Source organism: Plectropomus leopardus, chromosome 3 (genome assembly GCF_008729295.1).
Source record: "Plectropomus leopardus isolate mb chromosome 3, YSFRI_Pleo_2.0, whole genome shotgun sequence".
Lineage (NCBI taxonomy): Eukaryota > Metazoa > Chordata > Actinopteri > Perciformes > Serranidae > Plectropomus > Plectropomus leopardus.
The window spans coordinates 25,141,741-25,158,644 of NC_056465.1; the positions used below are offsets into that span (position 1 = coordinate 25,141,741).

General features: G+C 37.7%; 2 protein-coding genes across 2 annotated transcripts; both read right to left on the minus strand.

Annotated features, from left to right (window-relative positions):
• Positions 1–86: 86 nt before the first annotated feature.
• sac3d1 (SAC3 domain containing 1) lies at positions 87–4,046 on the minus strand. The gene is made up of 4 exons (XM_042517023.1): positions 3,973–4,046; positions 2,362–2,779; positions 1,514–1,796; positions 87–1,312 (listed from the first exon to the last, which is right to left on the minus strand). Exons 1-4 carry the CDS (start codon positions 3,999–4,001, stop codon positions 846–848), a joined length of 1,197 nt encoding a protein of 398 aa, XP_042372957.1. The 5' UTR covers positions 4,002–4,046; the 3' UTR covers positions 87–845.
• A 694-nt stretch (positions 4,047–4,740) lies between these two features.
• haus8 (HAUS augmin like complex subunit 8) lies at positions 4,741–9,929 on the minus strand. The gene is made up of 10 exons (XM_042483969.1): positions 9,848–9,929; positions 9,319–9,383; positions 8,488–8,549; positions 8,145–8,268; positions 7,479–7,589; positions 7,290–7,393; positions 6,897–7,055; positions 6,225–6,366; positions 5,585–5,726; positions 4,741–5,300 (listed from the first exon to the last, which is right to left on the minus strand). Exons 1-10 carry the CDS (start codon positions 9,910–9,912, stop codon positions 5,174–5,176), a joined length of 1,101 nt encoding a protein of 366 aa, XP_042339903.1. The 5' UTR covers positions 9,913–9,929; the 3' UTR covers positions 4,741–5,173.
• Positions 9,930–16,904: the final 6,975 nt, after the last annotated feature.

Sequence of the window (16,904 nt, forward strand, 5' to 3'; positions counted from 1 at the left end):
CGTCACAGATATCTGCCGCCCTCAAGTGGTAGCTGAGCGGAGATGCAGTTATCTTATAGGTCAAAAAAAGGAATTAGGCATTTTTCTCTTTTAGGTAACAAATATTTATTAACTTGCTTCTGAGGTAATGCATTGATGACAATGAATGAACACTTTTGCACAGTAGATTGTCCAGGGGATTTTCAAATATGCTTCACTAAAACATTCGATCTCAACATAACTTTTACACAGTAACAGCATAACCTGTAAAGAGTAACAATATAAAAGTAATTCATGAGGGCTGTACAATCAATCGCACAATTGCAGAGGCTGCAATTTCTGCTTAAGATAAAATGTGTCACAACAAATTATCATAAATGAAGTATTGCAGTACTACAGAAATGCTCCAGCCTATAAATGATATTCCAGACCTGAGGAAACATGCTGCTTTGGCACAGGTACAGCAAAAATCAATCATCCTTTTTCTTGTTTCTATGTAAAAAAATGAAATACAAAAATTATATTCTGTCAAAATAATCACAATACCTTTCATTTTGCATATTGCGCAGCCCCAATTCACATCTTGAAGTAATTCAGGCACCAGGAGTTCAAGCTATTCCCAGGTGGAGCGTGGCAGATCAATAGTTTAACAAACAACAAGCCCTGACCTTTATGTTGAACATGTGTCCTGGAAGGATGCGTTAAGGCTCAAATGCAAAACACAACAAGAGTAGAAAGATAAAACCACTGCTCAAGTGCCCTTAAAACAGACTCCCTGAAAATGGCACATATCTCCCTGTGCAGGGACAGGAACAAACAGCCCTGACCCTCAGATAGTTGTTTTACTGATTTAATCCTTTTATTCCTCAAGCACAGCCATGAATGATGTTCTGAACAGAGAGGTCTCTCTCCTTCTCAGCCACAAAGTTGTGATACAGTTTGCAGTGCAGTTTCCCCTGTTCAGGCTCAGTGAACACAGCCTTGGAGAAAACCACTTGATTGTCCTGGTAAACCTCCACTCCATACTCCTGACAGAGTTGAGTTGTGAGTGATGTGTCTAAGGACAAGAGCTGAGCCAGTGCGTCAAGAGGAAAGCGACAGTTGCGGCTGCTGAATCCGTGGCTGTATATTAGCAGCAGATCTCTACGACATGTCACCAGGTGACGGTGCAGAGCACAGCTCTGTAGGAAGTTCAACTTCTGAGCTAATCGAAGCATGCGTACAGGGTTTGACTCCAGAAAAGCTCGGTTGATGGACAGAGCGAGTGTGATGGCAGCAGAGCTGCGGAGTCGCTCAGGGAGCTCCATGATGTGCTGTGCGGCGCGAGGTGAACCTGAGGGAGACGGAAAAAAGCAAGCAAACGTAAAGAAATCATTTTAATCATAAAGCAAAACAAAAAGCATTCAAAAAAGGACTGCTAAACTGACTTCAGCAGATCTCTGCCTTCAATCGTCTGCATATGTAATTTTATATGATGCTTAAACAACCACACAAAGAAAAAACTTGAATTAGACAATTAAACACAGTGACCAACCCAAGTTGTACAGCAGACAGAGAGCGTGGAACTCTTCCTGATTGGGATGCAGCCCCATTTCAGTCTTATAGCAATCCAACAGCCAGCTGAGATTCTCCTGTAGGTGTGTGTCATTAATGCGTGGATCGTAGAACCGCAGGGGCTCACCACAGAGCCGATAAGAGGCGTAGATGAGGAAACGCACTGTCCGCTCTAAAATGGCCACACAGTCTTTCCCGGACACCCTCTGGATGATCATGTCCTGCTTCACACCACGCAGCCGATCAAACACAAAGCTGTACACCTGAAAGACATTATCAATTTATGTAAATATATGTTGTGCAAAAATGTATTTTATGTATTTATGATTGCAACTTCATTATTACAGTGCTCTTACTGGCCTGGTAACAAATTAGCTATATCAGAATCAAATTAACCAGCCTCCAACCTAGAAACTGTGATGTCATATTTTTGTTTTCTGCAAGATATTTATGTAAATTCTATGCCAACTGATCGCTGAAAGTTTTTTTTCCAGTTTGTTAGGCAGCAAAACACACAGCTTGTGCCTTGTAAAGTAGTGTTGTTTGTCCAAAAGCAAAGTATTAACTCACTGTTATGTGGTCATTTTGGACCTTTCTGACATCCTAAAGAGTAGTTTGTTGGACATTTATACTGTTTGGAGGATGCTAACATGAATCTGTGCTGACTGTGTGCAACAGTAAAGTAAAATGTAACCGGTGTTTCAGATGTGATTAAAGGTGTGCAGATGATGCCAAAAGTTGAAATTCTAAGTGAACAATACGAACTATAGTTTGACTAAAATCTAGTAAACAACAGTAAAAACTGAGTGACTGGAAAACACAACTTACCTCAGTCCAAGGATGCAGGTTAGGGGAGGCAACAATTTCATCAATAAGGTAACACACAGTTTTCAGCAGCACAGCAGGAGGACGGAGATCAGTCTGGCGTGTTGAGTCTTTCCCAGCTGCTGGTCTGGAATACTCTTTAACAGCACGCAAGGTGTCTCCCTTAGGTCGTCTGTCTCTTTCTGTGCCTGCTAACATCTCGAAACGGTGAAGGCGGTTCTGCGTCTCACGGGACTGCAGCTCACGAGCAGGGCACATGGTTTGGCAGGTTCCCCTGGGCACGGTTTCTTTCCCATGCTGCTCATGTCTCTCATCCTTTTCCACCTCTTTTGCCTGTGCTTTGACATGGCCTCGCCACTGCTCTTCATTCCTCTGTCTCCAATCTCCTGCTGCTAGTGCACCCCTCCTCTGAGAGTGAGAGCTGCTTAAGAGAAACACGGTGGTTGATCACTGAAATTGTAGTCTCATATAAAAGGAATCAGATACAAGTCATACACGAAAACGTGCTTTAAATCTTGTATGTTGGCCCTTATTATCACCTGACAACAACCTGTAACCACAGACACATAACAGGAATGTTTAACTTTACTCTAACTGCAGGGTGTCTACAGGTATCAGACATTAATATTTAAAGCATTTTAAGACCTTTAGGATAATTTCAAACCAAAATTAAAAGGTATATATGAAGCCTTATGTAAGAATACGGCTTATATCACAGAGAGTCAAGTTGAACTACATCTTGCTATCAGCTAGGTGCAAGTATAAAGTAAAAAGACAGTATTAGGTTAAGTGGTTGATTTGAAGACTTGCAAAATCAGAAAAGTAAACTTACAAACAGGAAAGCTTGGCTAGTTTTGACAAAAAAAAATGAATTAAATTGGATAAAATGTCTGCGGCAATACGAACCTCACAAATTAAAATTTAGGAACATGTAACAGCTTTTACACTCACTCACATTTTACTACTTCTTACGCACTTGCACACACCCTTAACTATGTATGGTTGTTTCTTTGTGTAATACAAAACTGATTTAAAGGTTATCTTTATGTTACAAAATGCAAAATGCATTATGCTAACTTAACTTTTATTTAACCTCCTATTCTTTCACATTAAATGTCACTGTTTGAAACAATAACGGAGATGGTTTCACAATCAGCTTATGAATGCACCACAACTTATCAATGTTTGAGTTAGGTTTACGTTTAAATTAGCTGCATTTTGTTCTCACAAAATCAATGTTGAGTTTAAGCAAGTACATACCTTTTTTTTTTAATCAAAGTGAATCGTTAACGTGCGATGTAATTATATCTGTCATGCTAGCACTAACAACCTTACTTTATACTTTATCTAATGTGACACAACAGCACAGCAACGCTGACCACTACAACAAACTGGTAGCTTTCAGAAGCTACTAGACTGATACCTAGCTTCAGTCATTAGCCTGCTGCGACAGCTAGCTAGCTAACAACGTTATATAGCGCGCGAATAACATTTCTACTATTAACAATCCGTAAATTACACGAACCAAGCAGTCAACATATAATAAAACGTGGCTTGGGTTGTCATTTTATAGGAAATGTTTGATACAAGTGGAATAAAAACCCATGTACTCACATGCTACGAGGCGCTCTCCTGCGGTTCATTGGTCCCTCAGAAAAGACCGCTCGTCACTTTCCAGCATGAAGCCAATAAAAATGCGTCATTGTTGTTTTGGTGTTACGTCACATCCGGAATTGGACTCGATTGTTTACACGTTGAAAGCACGGGTCTCTGGAGTAAATTATATATACCGTGCAACAGCGATTGTTTCACTATTTCCAGACGTGTGAAAACAAACCTCAGTTTTTAACTCTCGTGTTAAATTTCTTGGACGACATACGAGGCACAAAGTGGGGATAATAAATAGCAGATATCATTCATAAAACCTGACTTAACACTGCTTCTAAATCACATCATTATCAATGAGAATTTGTCATCGTTTTCTATCGACCCTTTGAAACTTGATTGACATAAGTTTTCATGTGCTGCGTTCATATGCCCCTCACAAGCTGCTATTTAACCCCTTGAAATCTGTACAATTAGTTTTCTTTCAAAAACATGGGGGGAATGCATTGACGAACTTGGCAAGTAATGTCCCACAAATTGCAATAAATGAAAAAAAGGTAACAAGAAAATCACGTAAAAATGGCTTTTTAGGTAATTAAATTATTTTTATTAAATATATAAAATAATTTCAATTTCAGCACTTTTTTGTGATTTTCTTGTTTGTTTTTGTGTTTTACTTTTTTTTCTTTGCTCATTGTCAAAATTACCTAAGTTTTTCGCAAAGTTTTGGGCCATGTCTTGTTGTGTTGCCCTTTGCCTTCTCCCCATCTTTTTGAAATAAATCAAACCAATTTGCGCCGATTTAAAATGGTTAACAAGCAACATAAATCTAACATATAGTTAAACTTGTCTTTGCCCTCTGACTGTTACAGCTCTGCTCATTTACTTATTTCCCCAGAGGCAAACTCCATTAGCATTAAGATATTTTTTTGCAGCTGTATTTAATACGACAAAAAACTGGAATACCATGTTCTTGCATATTGTTGCTTCTCATTGGAATGCCTATGTTGACTGTTTCATTTATACTTTTTTATTGTTCCATCTATAAAACAGTATCAGTTATTATTAAACTTTTACAACATCTCATAATACAGCTGCAAAGAAATCAGACAAGTCCCAAATGGTACAAACATATGCAAACTGGGGAAAATTTGGGGTTGAGGGGTATCGAAAGTGCATGTACTGTGTATCCCATGCTGTGTGGTGTGATTCACTGTTTGGGGCAGAAGAGTTTGTGGGTTCTCCCAGTGCCAAGCTGTTCTTCCTCCGTGGCCTGCTGGACATGGACTGTGTGGCGGCAGATCAACGATGACAGCTCCAGTAGCTCTGAAAATGTACTGGAAAAATTGAAAAACACAAATGTTTGAGAACATATGCAACCTGGTCAGTCAGGATATATTTTTAACCATCTTAACTGTCTTGTTTTAACTACATAAATACAAAATTTAAATATCTTTAAACAAGACGTTGTCATGAACAATTATAGCAAAGCACTTATGTCACAGTGAAATCATCTGGGGAGGAACAAAAGGGAATAAATTAATAAGATGACACAGAGCATCATGTATTCACATAATCTCCTCTTTCAAGAAGACCTGTTCTGTATAGAGTATGTGCCTACCCTGACAGATGCTGACTGATCTCCTTTGAGGCCGTTTTCATGTCCCTGAGGCACTCCAGGGATGTGCTGTTGTCCTTATAATCTCCCTCCGTGCACTCCATCAGCAACGTCTCACTCTCCTTCAGGCAAGCCTCAGCTTTATCTAAAAGGGGTACAAATGGGTCATTGTAATTTTAATATCATTTATCATAAGTTCCTGCAATTACATATAACTGCACCGTTTGGTGTTTACAAGAAGACACACTCGGTAGATTACATAAAATAATTAAAATTTCCATGAGCACATTATTTACACTTATATTTCTTTTGTGAAGAACCTGCAAACCTTGACGCACAATCATATCTGCTAGAGTCATAATATTGGGTGTGATACATTAGAGATTCCTGTTTGTTTTATAGGTTCCAAGTGGGAAAGACTGTGTTAGAGAAAGATAGCAATAATTAAAATTTACCAATTTTAGAATCAGTAACAGATTACAGATATCACATGTGGCCAAAGTTAATCTGATCAAAGCCTTTACACACAGTCCTGATGATGCAGATAAGCTGAGTTTTTTAGTGGTAAAAAGGCACTAATGGTAAATATTGTTGTTTTGTGCAACTTAAAAAAAACCCAACAACTTTTAAACATAGTAACAACCTAGAAATTCCCTTCTGTCCCCGTCAATGTAGAAATTCTTGACAGGCAGCTCATGTCGGGTGGTGTCAACAGCAGTGGCAAAAGACTTGTAGTCCTTTGTGAAATGCTTGGCAGTTTCTGCCACAGGAGTCAGAGCTGCAATCTGATGGACAATAATAATATTGGTAAGATGAGAATCATGCACCCATACTATTTTACACACATTTTTAAAAAACATCCGATACCTAAAAAAAAAGTGTAAACCAGCTATTCTCCAGCTGTTCTGACTATACCTAATGATAAGTCAGCACAGATGTGACTCAATAAGCTTCAGTGGATTGTGAGCATGCAATAGTAACAAAGTGTCTCCAGTGATGAATATTTCAGTTTGTGTGTTATGATACTCCGCCATACAGACTGACAATATAATATATATGTTACGTGAGAAACACCTTCGATATAACAAGCAAGAAACATTTCTGAGTCATTAATTTGTTGCTGAGCAATTAGGTGATATTCAACTAATTCAAGATTTTAGTCTGTCACTAAAATCGTGATCAATCACACTGGCGGTAAAAAAAAAACGCGTTCTTCTTTCACTTGTCTATTTTAACATGCAATAAGAGTTTGTTTTTTTTTTAAGAAAGACCGCATATCAAACAAAGGTCACTTCAGAGAAGGTGACTTGCTGACCTGTAAATCCAGCAGCTCATTGGCTAGCCTGTCCTTCTCCATGAGGAGGTACTGACGCTTCTTCTCCTGGACCTCATTATGCAGCGCCTCCTCTTCCTCCATCTCCTGCATGATCCTTGCTTCTGCTTCAGCCTTGAGCTTCGCAGTATTGCTCTCCATCTTAAGTCAAACATCAAAGAGATAGAGCCATATGACACACAGTGTGGGACTCAGACTAGATGTTTTTCACACAAAGCGCAGTGGACAAGTCAACAAACTACTCATATCATAGCGTTCTATTTAAAAAAAAAAAAAAAAAAAACTTCACTGATATGCTAAAAGCTGCTTTCAAACCACATGCACCGATATCAGGTTTCAGTACATCAAATACACTTGTATGTTAGACTCACTCACCTTAGCTGTGAGGTAGGCCAGGAGGAATGTTTGCATCTCAATGATCCTCTTCTCATTCTCTGGATTTCTCTCAGGCTCTACTGCATTTTCAATCACTGTTTTATCTAAGAGAGATAAACAAAAATAGTGTTACAGGATACTCTTATTTATAAATAATCTACAGCATGTTAATAGTGTAAATCAGTTTACCTTTAATGACTGAAATGTCAAAATCTGGTCGAAAGCAATGTCCGTCTGAGAAAGTGGACTGCAGAATACTTTTTCCAAGCAGTGAAGGCTCAGTTGCATGTGACACCATTGCTGTAAGAAAGATAACATGAATAGCATTTATTGTTCTTATTTAGACAATGTTACAGACTCAAGCAGAACTCAAGGGGGAAAAGTTTTTAAAAATATCTCTGCAGTACCATGTTTCACTGCAAGATTTTAACAGTTTTGTCATTGACTCAACCAGTCTTGTTCAGGTGGGGATTCGTGGCTAGTTAAATCATTCCACATGGATTACCAGAACCACACGCAAACATAGACAATTATTAAGCAGCAGCCAACAATATTAAGAGGACACAAAAACTAACTACAGACCACAAGTTAAAGGAGCTGATGGGATTATATTTTCCTGGAGTTGTACCTTGTATAATTCCATGTTAAAAAAAAATTTGTTTGATTGAACAAAGATCAAATACAATCCCCGTATCAACAACAGCCTTTACACAGCCCTTTTTTTTTTTTTAAAAAAAAAAGAAAAACCTTCTTCATTTAATTTAAATGTACATTTTCAAAATGAAAAATGCACTAATCTATAATGAAGAACTGTGCAAATGAACATTTACAGTTATCACGGTAGGAAACACTTACATGTTGCTAGAGCCTGTGGGGCCAGTGAGCGTCTGGGCGGAGTGCCGACCCTCGGTTTGACACCACTGGGTTTAGGTGAGGAAGGCCTCGGTGGCACAGCAATTGACTCGTTGGTCGAGTTACTCTGTTAATGGTTAAAGGGGTACAACGATGTGTAACATCAAAGGTGTGACAACTACAGACACCTGAACTGCATAGACACAGAGGAGGCAGAATTTATCTGATCATCTAAACATTTCACAGAATATCAGAAGCTAATGTCCATATCCTAAGTAACAATACCCAACGTAGCTGGAATACATGTGGAGCACTAAAAAAAAAAAAAAAAAAAAAAAAGCATTACCTTTGAAAGAGATGTCTTCTCAGCAGACTGCATATAACGAGACTTGACAATAGTCCCACTTGCTACAGTTTGATGAAAAGATTAAAAAAAAAATAAAGAAATCAATACAGTTTAGTTAACCCTAATTCAACATTTCTGACCGTGCATGGCTCCAAAGTCGGAAAATTAACTTTTTTGTAGATCTACTAAAGTAGATTCCAAAATTTAGCAGCCACTAAACAGATTACCATTGCATTTTTGTCTAGTGAGTTCAGCAAATCTAACAGTCACTTGCAATATTTTACCACAATTTGGCTGGTGCTAATTTCCAACCTTGTATGCCTCATGTACGATATCAGCTACAAATCTCCTTAAAAAAGACTTTATTTAAGTATTTCAAAGACTCCAGTCAAGATGAGCACATTTATTTCAACTGTTTTGCAAAGTCATTCTAGTATATTAAATACCATGCTTTGTACACAGCAGTGTACGTGAGTTTCAGGTTGGAGTGCCACTTTATGGCAATAGTGTTGGAGGGACAGTTTTAAAACTCTGGGCGAGGACATAACAGGATTCGTTGACATGAAGTTAACCATCTGACACATCTGATAAATCATATCACTACTAAAATTAGGCTAACAATGAACTTCTGACAAGACAGCTCTTAAACTATTTTCATTACTAAATATGTTTGAGATGGCCCTGTTCCTTATTTCTATTTATCTTTACATCATATTTTTGTTTTATTCTTTTGCTCAACCTAAGGCAGTTGTTTTAAAATGAACAGTACTTGAAAAATTACTTACAATACTTATAAAAATATCACTTACGTGAATCATTACTAATACTTACATTTAACAGTTTTCTTCCCAGTTCCACTTGTGTTAGATTTATTGACATTGTTCCCACTTTTCGAGCTGAAAACAACCAAAATAAGTAGCAGGCACATTTAATGTTGTAGAAATGAGAGCATAACTTGCAAAGCTGACTTTAAAAAGAGGTTGTTTCTGTAAGGTGACTTTGAGCGTCCTGAAATATAACTAAATGTAATTTTATTGTTACTATTTTATAAACGGAAGGTTAGCTATAATGTTAGCTTACAGTAGTTAGCAATGTTAATACTTTGTCACAATACACTAGAGCATAAAGGCGTTACAAGCATTTGCCTGTATAGTCTGGCTGTACTTTATATAAATATGTCGTATGTAGTTTTAGCTAAATAAAGACTATAACGAAACGTAATGTGTGTTAACTAAAACGGCTTAGCCGGACTGTGTCTTCTCTAGCGTTCCGTTAAATTCTTCCCACACGTAAGTGGCAACAAATTTACCAAAACACAAGGAGGTCGCTTAAAAGAAAGTAAAAATACAACAAGTTTTACCTTTTAGCGTCAGTTGAGGTACTTTTTAAACTGTTTGGCGCTGTTGATGTTTTTCTCGACGCCATTATGTTTTGAAGCAAACCGCCCGTACGACCCTTTTGTAAACCGGCAGAAACAAGCATCGATACATTTGTTCCGCTCATCTTCTTCTTTTTACATGGTGACTTGCAACCGGGTGGAGCATTATCGCCACCTACTGTTATATCCTTGTTTTCTTAACTGAGGACATTTTTTAAAACCATCCCTCCAGAGTATTTCAGGTATAAAACATCTATCAGAATGACCTACTAATCCTATAAATGTAGTTAAAATAGAGCAGGTCATTATTTCAATTAGGAAAGATGGCATACTGCCTCTAAAAATGTAGTTAGAAGTAGAGTAGCTATATTTGTCAGGTAGAAAATGTCATCAGAATGACCCACTAATTCTGTAGAGGTAGTTATAAATAGAGTAGCTTATTCTGTCAGATAAGAAATATCTATCAGAAGGACCTCCCACCTCTATAGATGTAGATAAAAGTAGATTATATCAGTTCATCAGATAAGAAATATCCATTAGATTGACTTACTATCTCTATAAATGTAGTAAGAATTAAAGTAGCTTATTCTGTCAGGTAGGAAATGTCATCAGAATGATCTACTAATTGTACAAATGTAGTTAAAATTAGAGTAGGTTATTCTGTTAGGTAGGAAATATCGATCAGGGTGACCTACTATCTCTATCAACGTTGATAAAAGTAGCATATATCATTTAATCAGACAGGAAATATCTATCAGAATGTCCTACTACCTCTATAAATGTTGGCAAAAGAAAAGTAGCTGTCACTGTCAATCAGGGTATATCTATCAGAATGACTTACTAATTATATAAATATAGTTAAAAGCTGAAAATGCATTACTTGTGGATCATGGATGTGGATGCTTTAAGCGGAAAGTAATTTAAAAACATGTCTGAAAATGGAGAAATATGCTACAAATTGCCAGAAACATCTGCAAAATTGGCAGAAATGAAAGCTGAGCTGCTTTAAACTGAAGATGATATGAGTTCAATTGGAGGAGTGTCAGAGGAAGAAGCTAAAAGATAACTTCAACTTCTTCGTAGTCAACTGAAAAAAAAAAAATAATAATACTTTGAAGCATAAAATGTAGAAAAAACTTTGAGAGGCATAAATGTCCTTGAGGAGTGTAACATTTTGACATCTGAATGTTAAAATGTTATGCAAAATGTTGTGTCCTTATGTCTTCTATGTCTTTTCATGTGAAGCTCTTGGTACATGCAAATTCTTGGTTGTTAAGCACATTGGGCTGCATTTCTTCTCCTAAAAAAAGGTGCTATAAAATAAATTCTATGTTAATATTAGTAATATTATTTTACCTTTGTTCATTTGATAACTTTAGCAGCTAGTTGCTTTACACAAGCAGAATATTAATTAAAAATTTTATCAAGTGAAATATGGTATCCTATCCTTGTAGGCCTAGATAAAACTACACAGCAACATATAAAGTTAATAAAATCAGCACCACCTTTACCAGTTGCAACAATAAATTGATATTCAAATTAATCTATAATTATCTCTATTATTGTCTGTAATTCCTATCTACAATCTATCTATAATTATATATTATTTTGAAGTACGCATTTCTGTATAATAAGTACATTTACTTTTCGTACAATTTTGTATGTTACTCAAGTGGTCTAACATTTGAATGCAGGACTTATACTTGCAACAAAGTATTTCTACACTGTGGTACTGCTACTTTTACTTAAGTAAAATATCAGAGTACTTATTCTACTACTGTAAATAAATAAATACTAATCTTTTTTAGATAAGGTAACTCCTCATCAAGTTAACAGGGCAGTCATTTAAAGGTCCATTATTGCCCTGCTTTGTCCAGTCCGTGGTGGACCTGGCAGTTAATAATCATGCTGCAACCTGCTTTATTTCATCCAGTGATAGTTTTATATACTCCATATTGTGTCATTAGGTCATCCACAGTCTAAAAATTAAAAGCATTCTGTTTTTTAATATTATATCTCAGTTATTATTTCTGTCATTAAACATAAAAATAGAAAAAGACCACTTGTTCCACATACAGCCAAAGGGACAATAGACCTTTGTCACCTCAGACATAGAAGAAAAAGCACAGGTGTAACGAGGGCTCCATTCCACTTAGAGGAGGCCTGGAATAGCTTACTGGGTCACCTAATGGAACTGGGCCATTGTTACTGTTATCAATTTTACCTGTATTTTTACCACAAAGGAAGGTCCATGGAACATGACAGTACCATGGTCATTTTGCTCAGATGGGCTAATTTTCGTATCCACGTGTGAAAGCCCTACAGTCAAATAATTTGCACATAATACCTCAGACCTGAAATATATTATCCATTACAGCTACTCACTAATTCAATGTCAGCAGCCAGTAGTGCTCCAAAAAAAGTAAGATGACATTACCATGTTTTGATGTTGTAATCTTCTGTGTATGGAGATGGACATTTTTATCATGGAAATACAGATTTAAGAATCTAAAATTCTTACATAAGCTCAGTTTCATATGAGGGTGGATTTTTTCCTCAAACTTTGTGACAATGGCCTGATCCCTTATTCGGACTGTTAAAATAACTCTTTCATTCATAGTCATCATATTGTCAGTTTTGTATTACATGTGACTTAGTCAGAATTTTAGCTCCACTCACCCTCTTCTTCTACAATGATATTTTCTTGCTCATACAGGGAGAGTGATGAAGCTCGTGGGGTTTTCTTTTTTCTTTTTTGCTGAGCTGCAAGAGATTGATATATCCTTGACTATTGCATTATAATGTGCAGGTGTTCATTTTAATGTGTCTAGACTTTATAGGGGCCCCATTCAAAAATACATGTTGGAAAAAGAATGCAACATCTGCTTTGCATTGAAGGCAGGGTGATGTCAAAAAACTACAGTTGTTCCAGTAACCACTAGATGGGTGTAAAGGTCTGCATTCACTGACTGTACAGTTTGGGAGTTGGGAAGTTAAATTTTCAGTCTATACAGGCACCACAGATTCTGTCTCCCTCTTATGTACTGACTGAAAATAAAATCAAAACACCTTTATATATCTTTTCATATTGTTTATCATGTATTCCCTTGTCAGTGTCATGATTTGGGTGGAGCCAATCCAAGCTAACATTGCATGGCTGTGTAAACACTGAGCAGGTAACCAGACCATCATGAATCCAGTCCAAATTGCATATTGGTGAAAAATATTACAAGCAAACATTTATTTGCTTTTGTAAACCACTGAGGGTTATAACCACTCATGTGCATCTACCTGCATGTACACATCCCATATGTGTGTGTATCTGCTTAGCGAGTTCTCTTACCTGCAGTTTAACGGCTGTTTGTGTACACAGTCTTGTGTCACAGTCACAAGTCTTAAAGAACATAATGGGTGCTGATCCCACCTGTCTGAGCTGGTCTCGGACAACGGGGAGGACAATGTGAGGAGAGCGGGTGTGGGACTGAGTGGTAAACACTGACCAGCAACTCCTGTCCCAAATCACATCCACAGACATGGATAGATAAAACAACGGGGGTAGAGACAGAGAAGGACTACTGTTGTATAGGTGGGCATGGAAAACTTAAAAATGTAGGCAATTATACAGGGACTTTTCACCCTGTATTATAGTATACCATAATAGTGTTTAAATGTTTCAAAGATCATAATGTATTTTTTAATGTTCATTTTGCAAATTGCATTTCTATAGAGAGAGTAGCACAGTACAAATACCTTGGTATCTAGCTGGATGGTAGGCTTAATTTTAAGCACCATATTGACATCCTGACTAATATATTGATGACAGTGTTTGGCTTTTTACACAGAAATAAGAGTTTTTCCTCTTTTTTTTTTAAACAAAGAAAAAGAATAACCAAGAGTTAGCTTGATTTCTTTCAAAAACATGGGAAGATGGGCAGGAGCAATAAAAGAAGAAATGACCAAAATAAGCAAGAAATTAGAAAAATGAAAGAAAAATGATGTTGTTCCAAATTCCAAAGGGTTAATCGGTTTTGGATTACGGAGATGTCATATCACTGGATGCTGTGTACCAATCAGCCTTAAGGTTCACAACCGGTGATAATTACAGCACCCACCACTGCCATCTTTACCAAAAAGTTGTCTGGCCACATTTGGCAGTGTGGCAGGAGCAGCACTGGTTTTTATTCATTTCTAAAGCTTTGAGACATTTGCTTCCACACACATATTTTAATTTTTTAAAGTTTTTAAAAACTATTTTAAACTCACATAATCTTGATACTCAGTTGCAGAATAGCTTGTTGCTCCACATTTCCTTAATCAGAACTGAACTAGGAAAAATGTCCTTCTCTTACGGTGCACTTTATACATGGAATAATCTGCAAAAGACTTCACCTTGGACAGTCTTCTACCATTACACCTGTTTAAATGCCTTATTTCAGATTTAGTTTTAATTGAGTGTATTTTTTTTTTTTACATTATACTTCTACATCATAACGTGATAATATTATGTATTTTTATTTTTAGCTTTGATACATTTCTATTACTGTTTGGTATGATTTTATTTCTGTTTTAACTGCTATTTGTTTGCTTAATTTTCTTAAATGTTTTTGCTCATGCTCTGCATCATGGAAAAAGAGGGTCTCCCTCAACTGATTTCCAGAGTCTTAAATAATAGGTGAAATATGGCCTATTTTTTTTAAATAGTAGTTGAGTTATATTGTTACAAAGTGTGCTTGCTGGATAATATCCAGGTATTGAAACTAGTTTTATTCTGACCTTTCCGCTTTAATGAATTTTCATGATAAAGGTTGAACATTTGGGCTTGGCACGAAAACAAATCTCTCACAAACACATGCCTGTATTTGTATGTGTGTGTGTGCCATGCATGTGATGTGTGTGTCCTACTTTATCAGTCTGTGTAAAGGCCGGGTCTTATCATTGCTCTCCCCTCTCTCTCTCAGTGTAATAAAGCCCTGGAGCGGTGTGTCCGCGTGCTGGCTGTCCATCTCTCACCACCAGGCAATGCCAGGACCAATAGCTGCCTTTGAGGTGGAAAACAAGTGCCGTTGATGATGGCGATACGTGCAGTATGGACACTTTTGGATTCAACCAGTAAAACTTGTGATTAAATAATATAAATGTTTTATACTTAAGGTTGGTTGTCTCTTATTTTTCTACAGAGAAAAGAGCGATACAGTCCAACTCTGAGGAGCTGAAGTGAAAGAAAAAGAAGTGAGAAGAGCATGTTGAAAGACAGCACTATAAGAAGTTGCTGAATGAAAGTCCTTGTCTCTTTTCTGAGCCCACCTCTCTTGCCTTTTCTCTCTGCTCCGAAACTCTGACGTCTAACGAAGGATTTGCCTATGTCACTGTGACCTCACTGATACTCTGCTCTGCCACTTGAAGGGTGATAAAAATGCAACATGAAACAGCTTCAGTTCATACTCTGATTGAAGTGAAAGGAAACTTGTGAGCTCTCCTAACACATGTATGCACACATGATTTTACACACACACACACACTGACAACCCACCCATGCAGCCCACACAGCAGCCCTCCTTCCCTTTGCGGTAAGCTGTTACTCATCACTGCCCAGTCGGCCAGTCTGGTCCACATAGCCTTGCAGGAATGCCTCAAATACACAGTGCCTCATATAGTAAAGCCAACAGGCAGTGTTTACAGCGTTCTGTTGAATATCTGAAGGACAACACAGCGCTCTGGTGCTTTTACTCGTAGATATATGTATTAATTACCTCAGCCAAGGAGGTTATGTATTTGGTTTGATTTGTTTGTCAGATGGATATGCAGAAAAACTACTGGCCCGATTTTCATGAAACTTGGTGGAAGGGTGTTGCATGGGCCCAGGAGGAACCCATTAAATTTTGGAGCTGATCTGAATCACTTTTGTTAGGAGAGAGGACATTTGGCCTTCATGGAGTTCGGTGCTCTCTCAGTGCCCTTGTAGTAATTCAACATTTAGCAGTCAGTGGCGCACCCATTAGCTCACCTGATAGAGTGGGTGCCCCATGTACAGAGGTAGTGTCCTCGCCGCAGTGGCTGCGTGTTGGACTCCAGCCTGTGGCCCTTTGCTGCATGTCATCCCCTCTGTTCATACTTTGAGCTGTCAAATCACAATAAAAAAGCAAGAAGCCAAGAAAAAAATCTTAAAGGAACAGTTGGCATTTAAAGGACTAGTGTGAAGGATTTAGTGGCATCTCTGCAAATCCAACATGTTCTCATCCAAAGTCGTCACATAACGCCACTTTGTCAGTGGAATGTTCCATCTAAATATTACCCTCCGGCGTCTGCTGTTGACGTTCAAGGACAACGCAACCAATGATGAGAAGTCAAAAGCACATGGTTAATGATTAGGCAACAAAAGCATGTGGATAGGTTTAGGTTGGCACGGCAGCGTTTCAACCTAACACCATCCAGTGGCATATAATACAGCCATGACAGGCTTCATCTGGCTGTGTTATGATGCTGCACCTAGTGCCAGCCAGGTGACTTTTGGCATCAGTTTCTGATGCTGCAAACAAAATGGCGGTATTTGACGATCTCGGAAAGAGAACCAGCTTAGACTTCTCCTGTGCACCAAGCATGAACTCCCGCATAGAATTCTTTCAGTGTTCATTGTTCAGGAGGTTTTTAACGGGACACAGATTATCTGCAGAGGTGTGTCCTCTCCAAGCGAATCCTGTGATTTAAATCGGTAAAATCACTTAATAAAGCAATTTCAAGTAAAAAGAAAAAAACCCAGATGAGGACTTGTTCCCTATGTAGATATAAACAGTGCATTTTAAGGTGACAAAAACACGACAATTGTGATTTTCAGGGATTATACACTGAAGAAAACATACTTATTATATTATATTCAATTTCTGCTAATATGAATATGTATGTATATGTATTATATAATAATTTCCCCTCAAATCCCACACACTAGACCTTTAAGAATTGAATTTACGAACCTCAGTAATTGCTATCTCAGCTCTCCAGAGTAGACAGGTGTATGATATCCACTGTTTGCTAAGGAAAGACC

What these genes read in the sequence shown, in the direction of transcription:
- haus8 (XM_042483969.1), bottom strand. Translation starts at nt 9,912, where the DNA reads ATGGCGTCGAGAAAAACATCAACAGCGCCAAACAGTTTAAAAAGTACC. An exon ending in ACCTCAACTGACGCTAAAAG is followed by an intron (nt 9,384 to 9,847) that starts GTAAAACTTGTT and finishes GGTTGTTTTCAG; the next exon opens with CTCGAAAAGTGGGAACAATG. An exon ending in ATCAGTCAGCATCTGTCAGG is followed by an intron (nt 5,301 to 5,584) that starts GTAGGCACATAC and finishes CAATTTTTCCAG; the next exon opens with TACATTTTCAGAGCTACTGG.
- sac3d1 (XM_042517023.1), bottom strand. Translation starts at nt 4,001, where the DNA reads ATGAACCGCAGGAGAGCGCCTCGTAGCAT. An exon ending in AGGAGAGCGCCTCGTAGCAT is followed by an intron (nt 2,780 to 3,972) that starts GTGAGTACATGG and finishes TCTCTTAAGCAG; the next exon opens with CTCTCACTCTCAGAGGAGGG. An exon ending in CTGTCTGCTGTACAACTTGG is followed by an intron (nt 1,313 to 1,513) that starts GTTGGTCACTGT and finishes CGTCTCCCTCAG; the next exon opens with GTTCACCTCGCGCCGCACAG.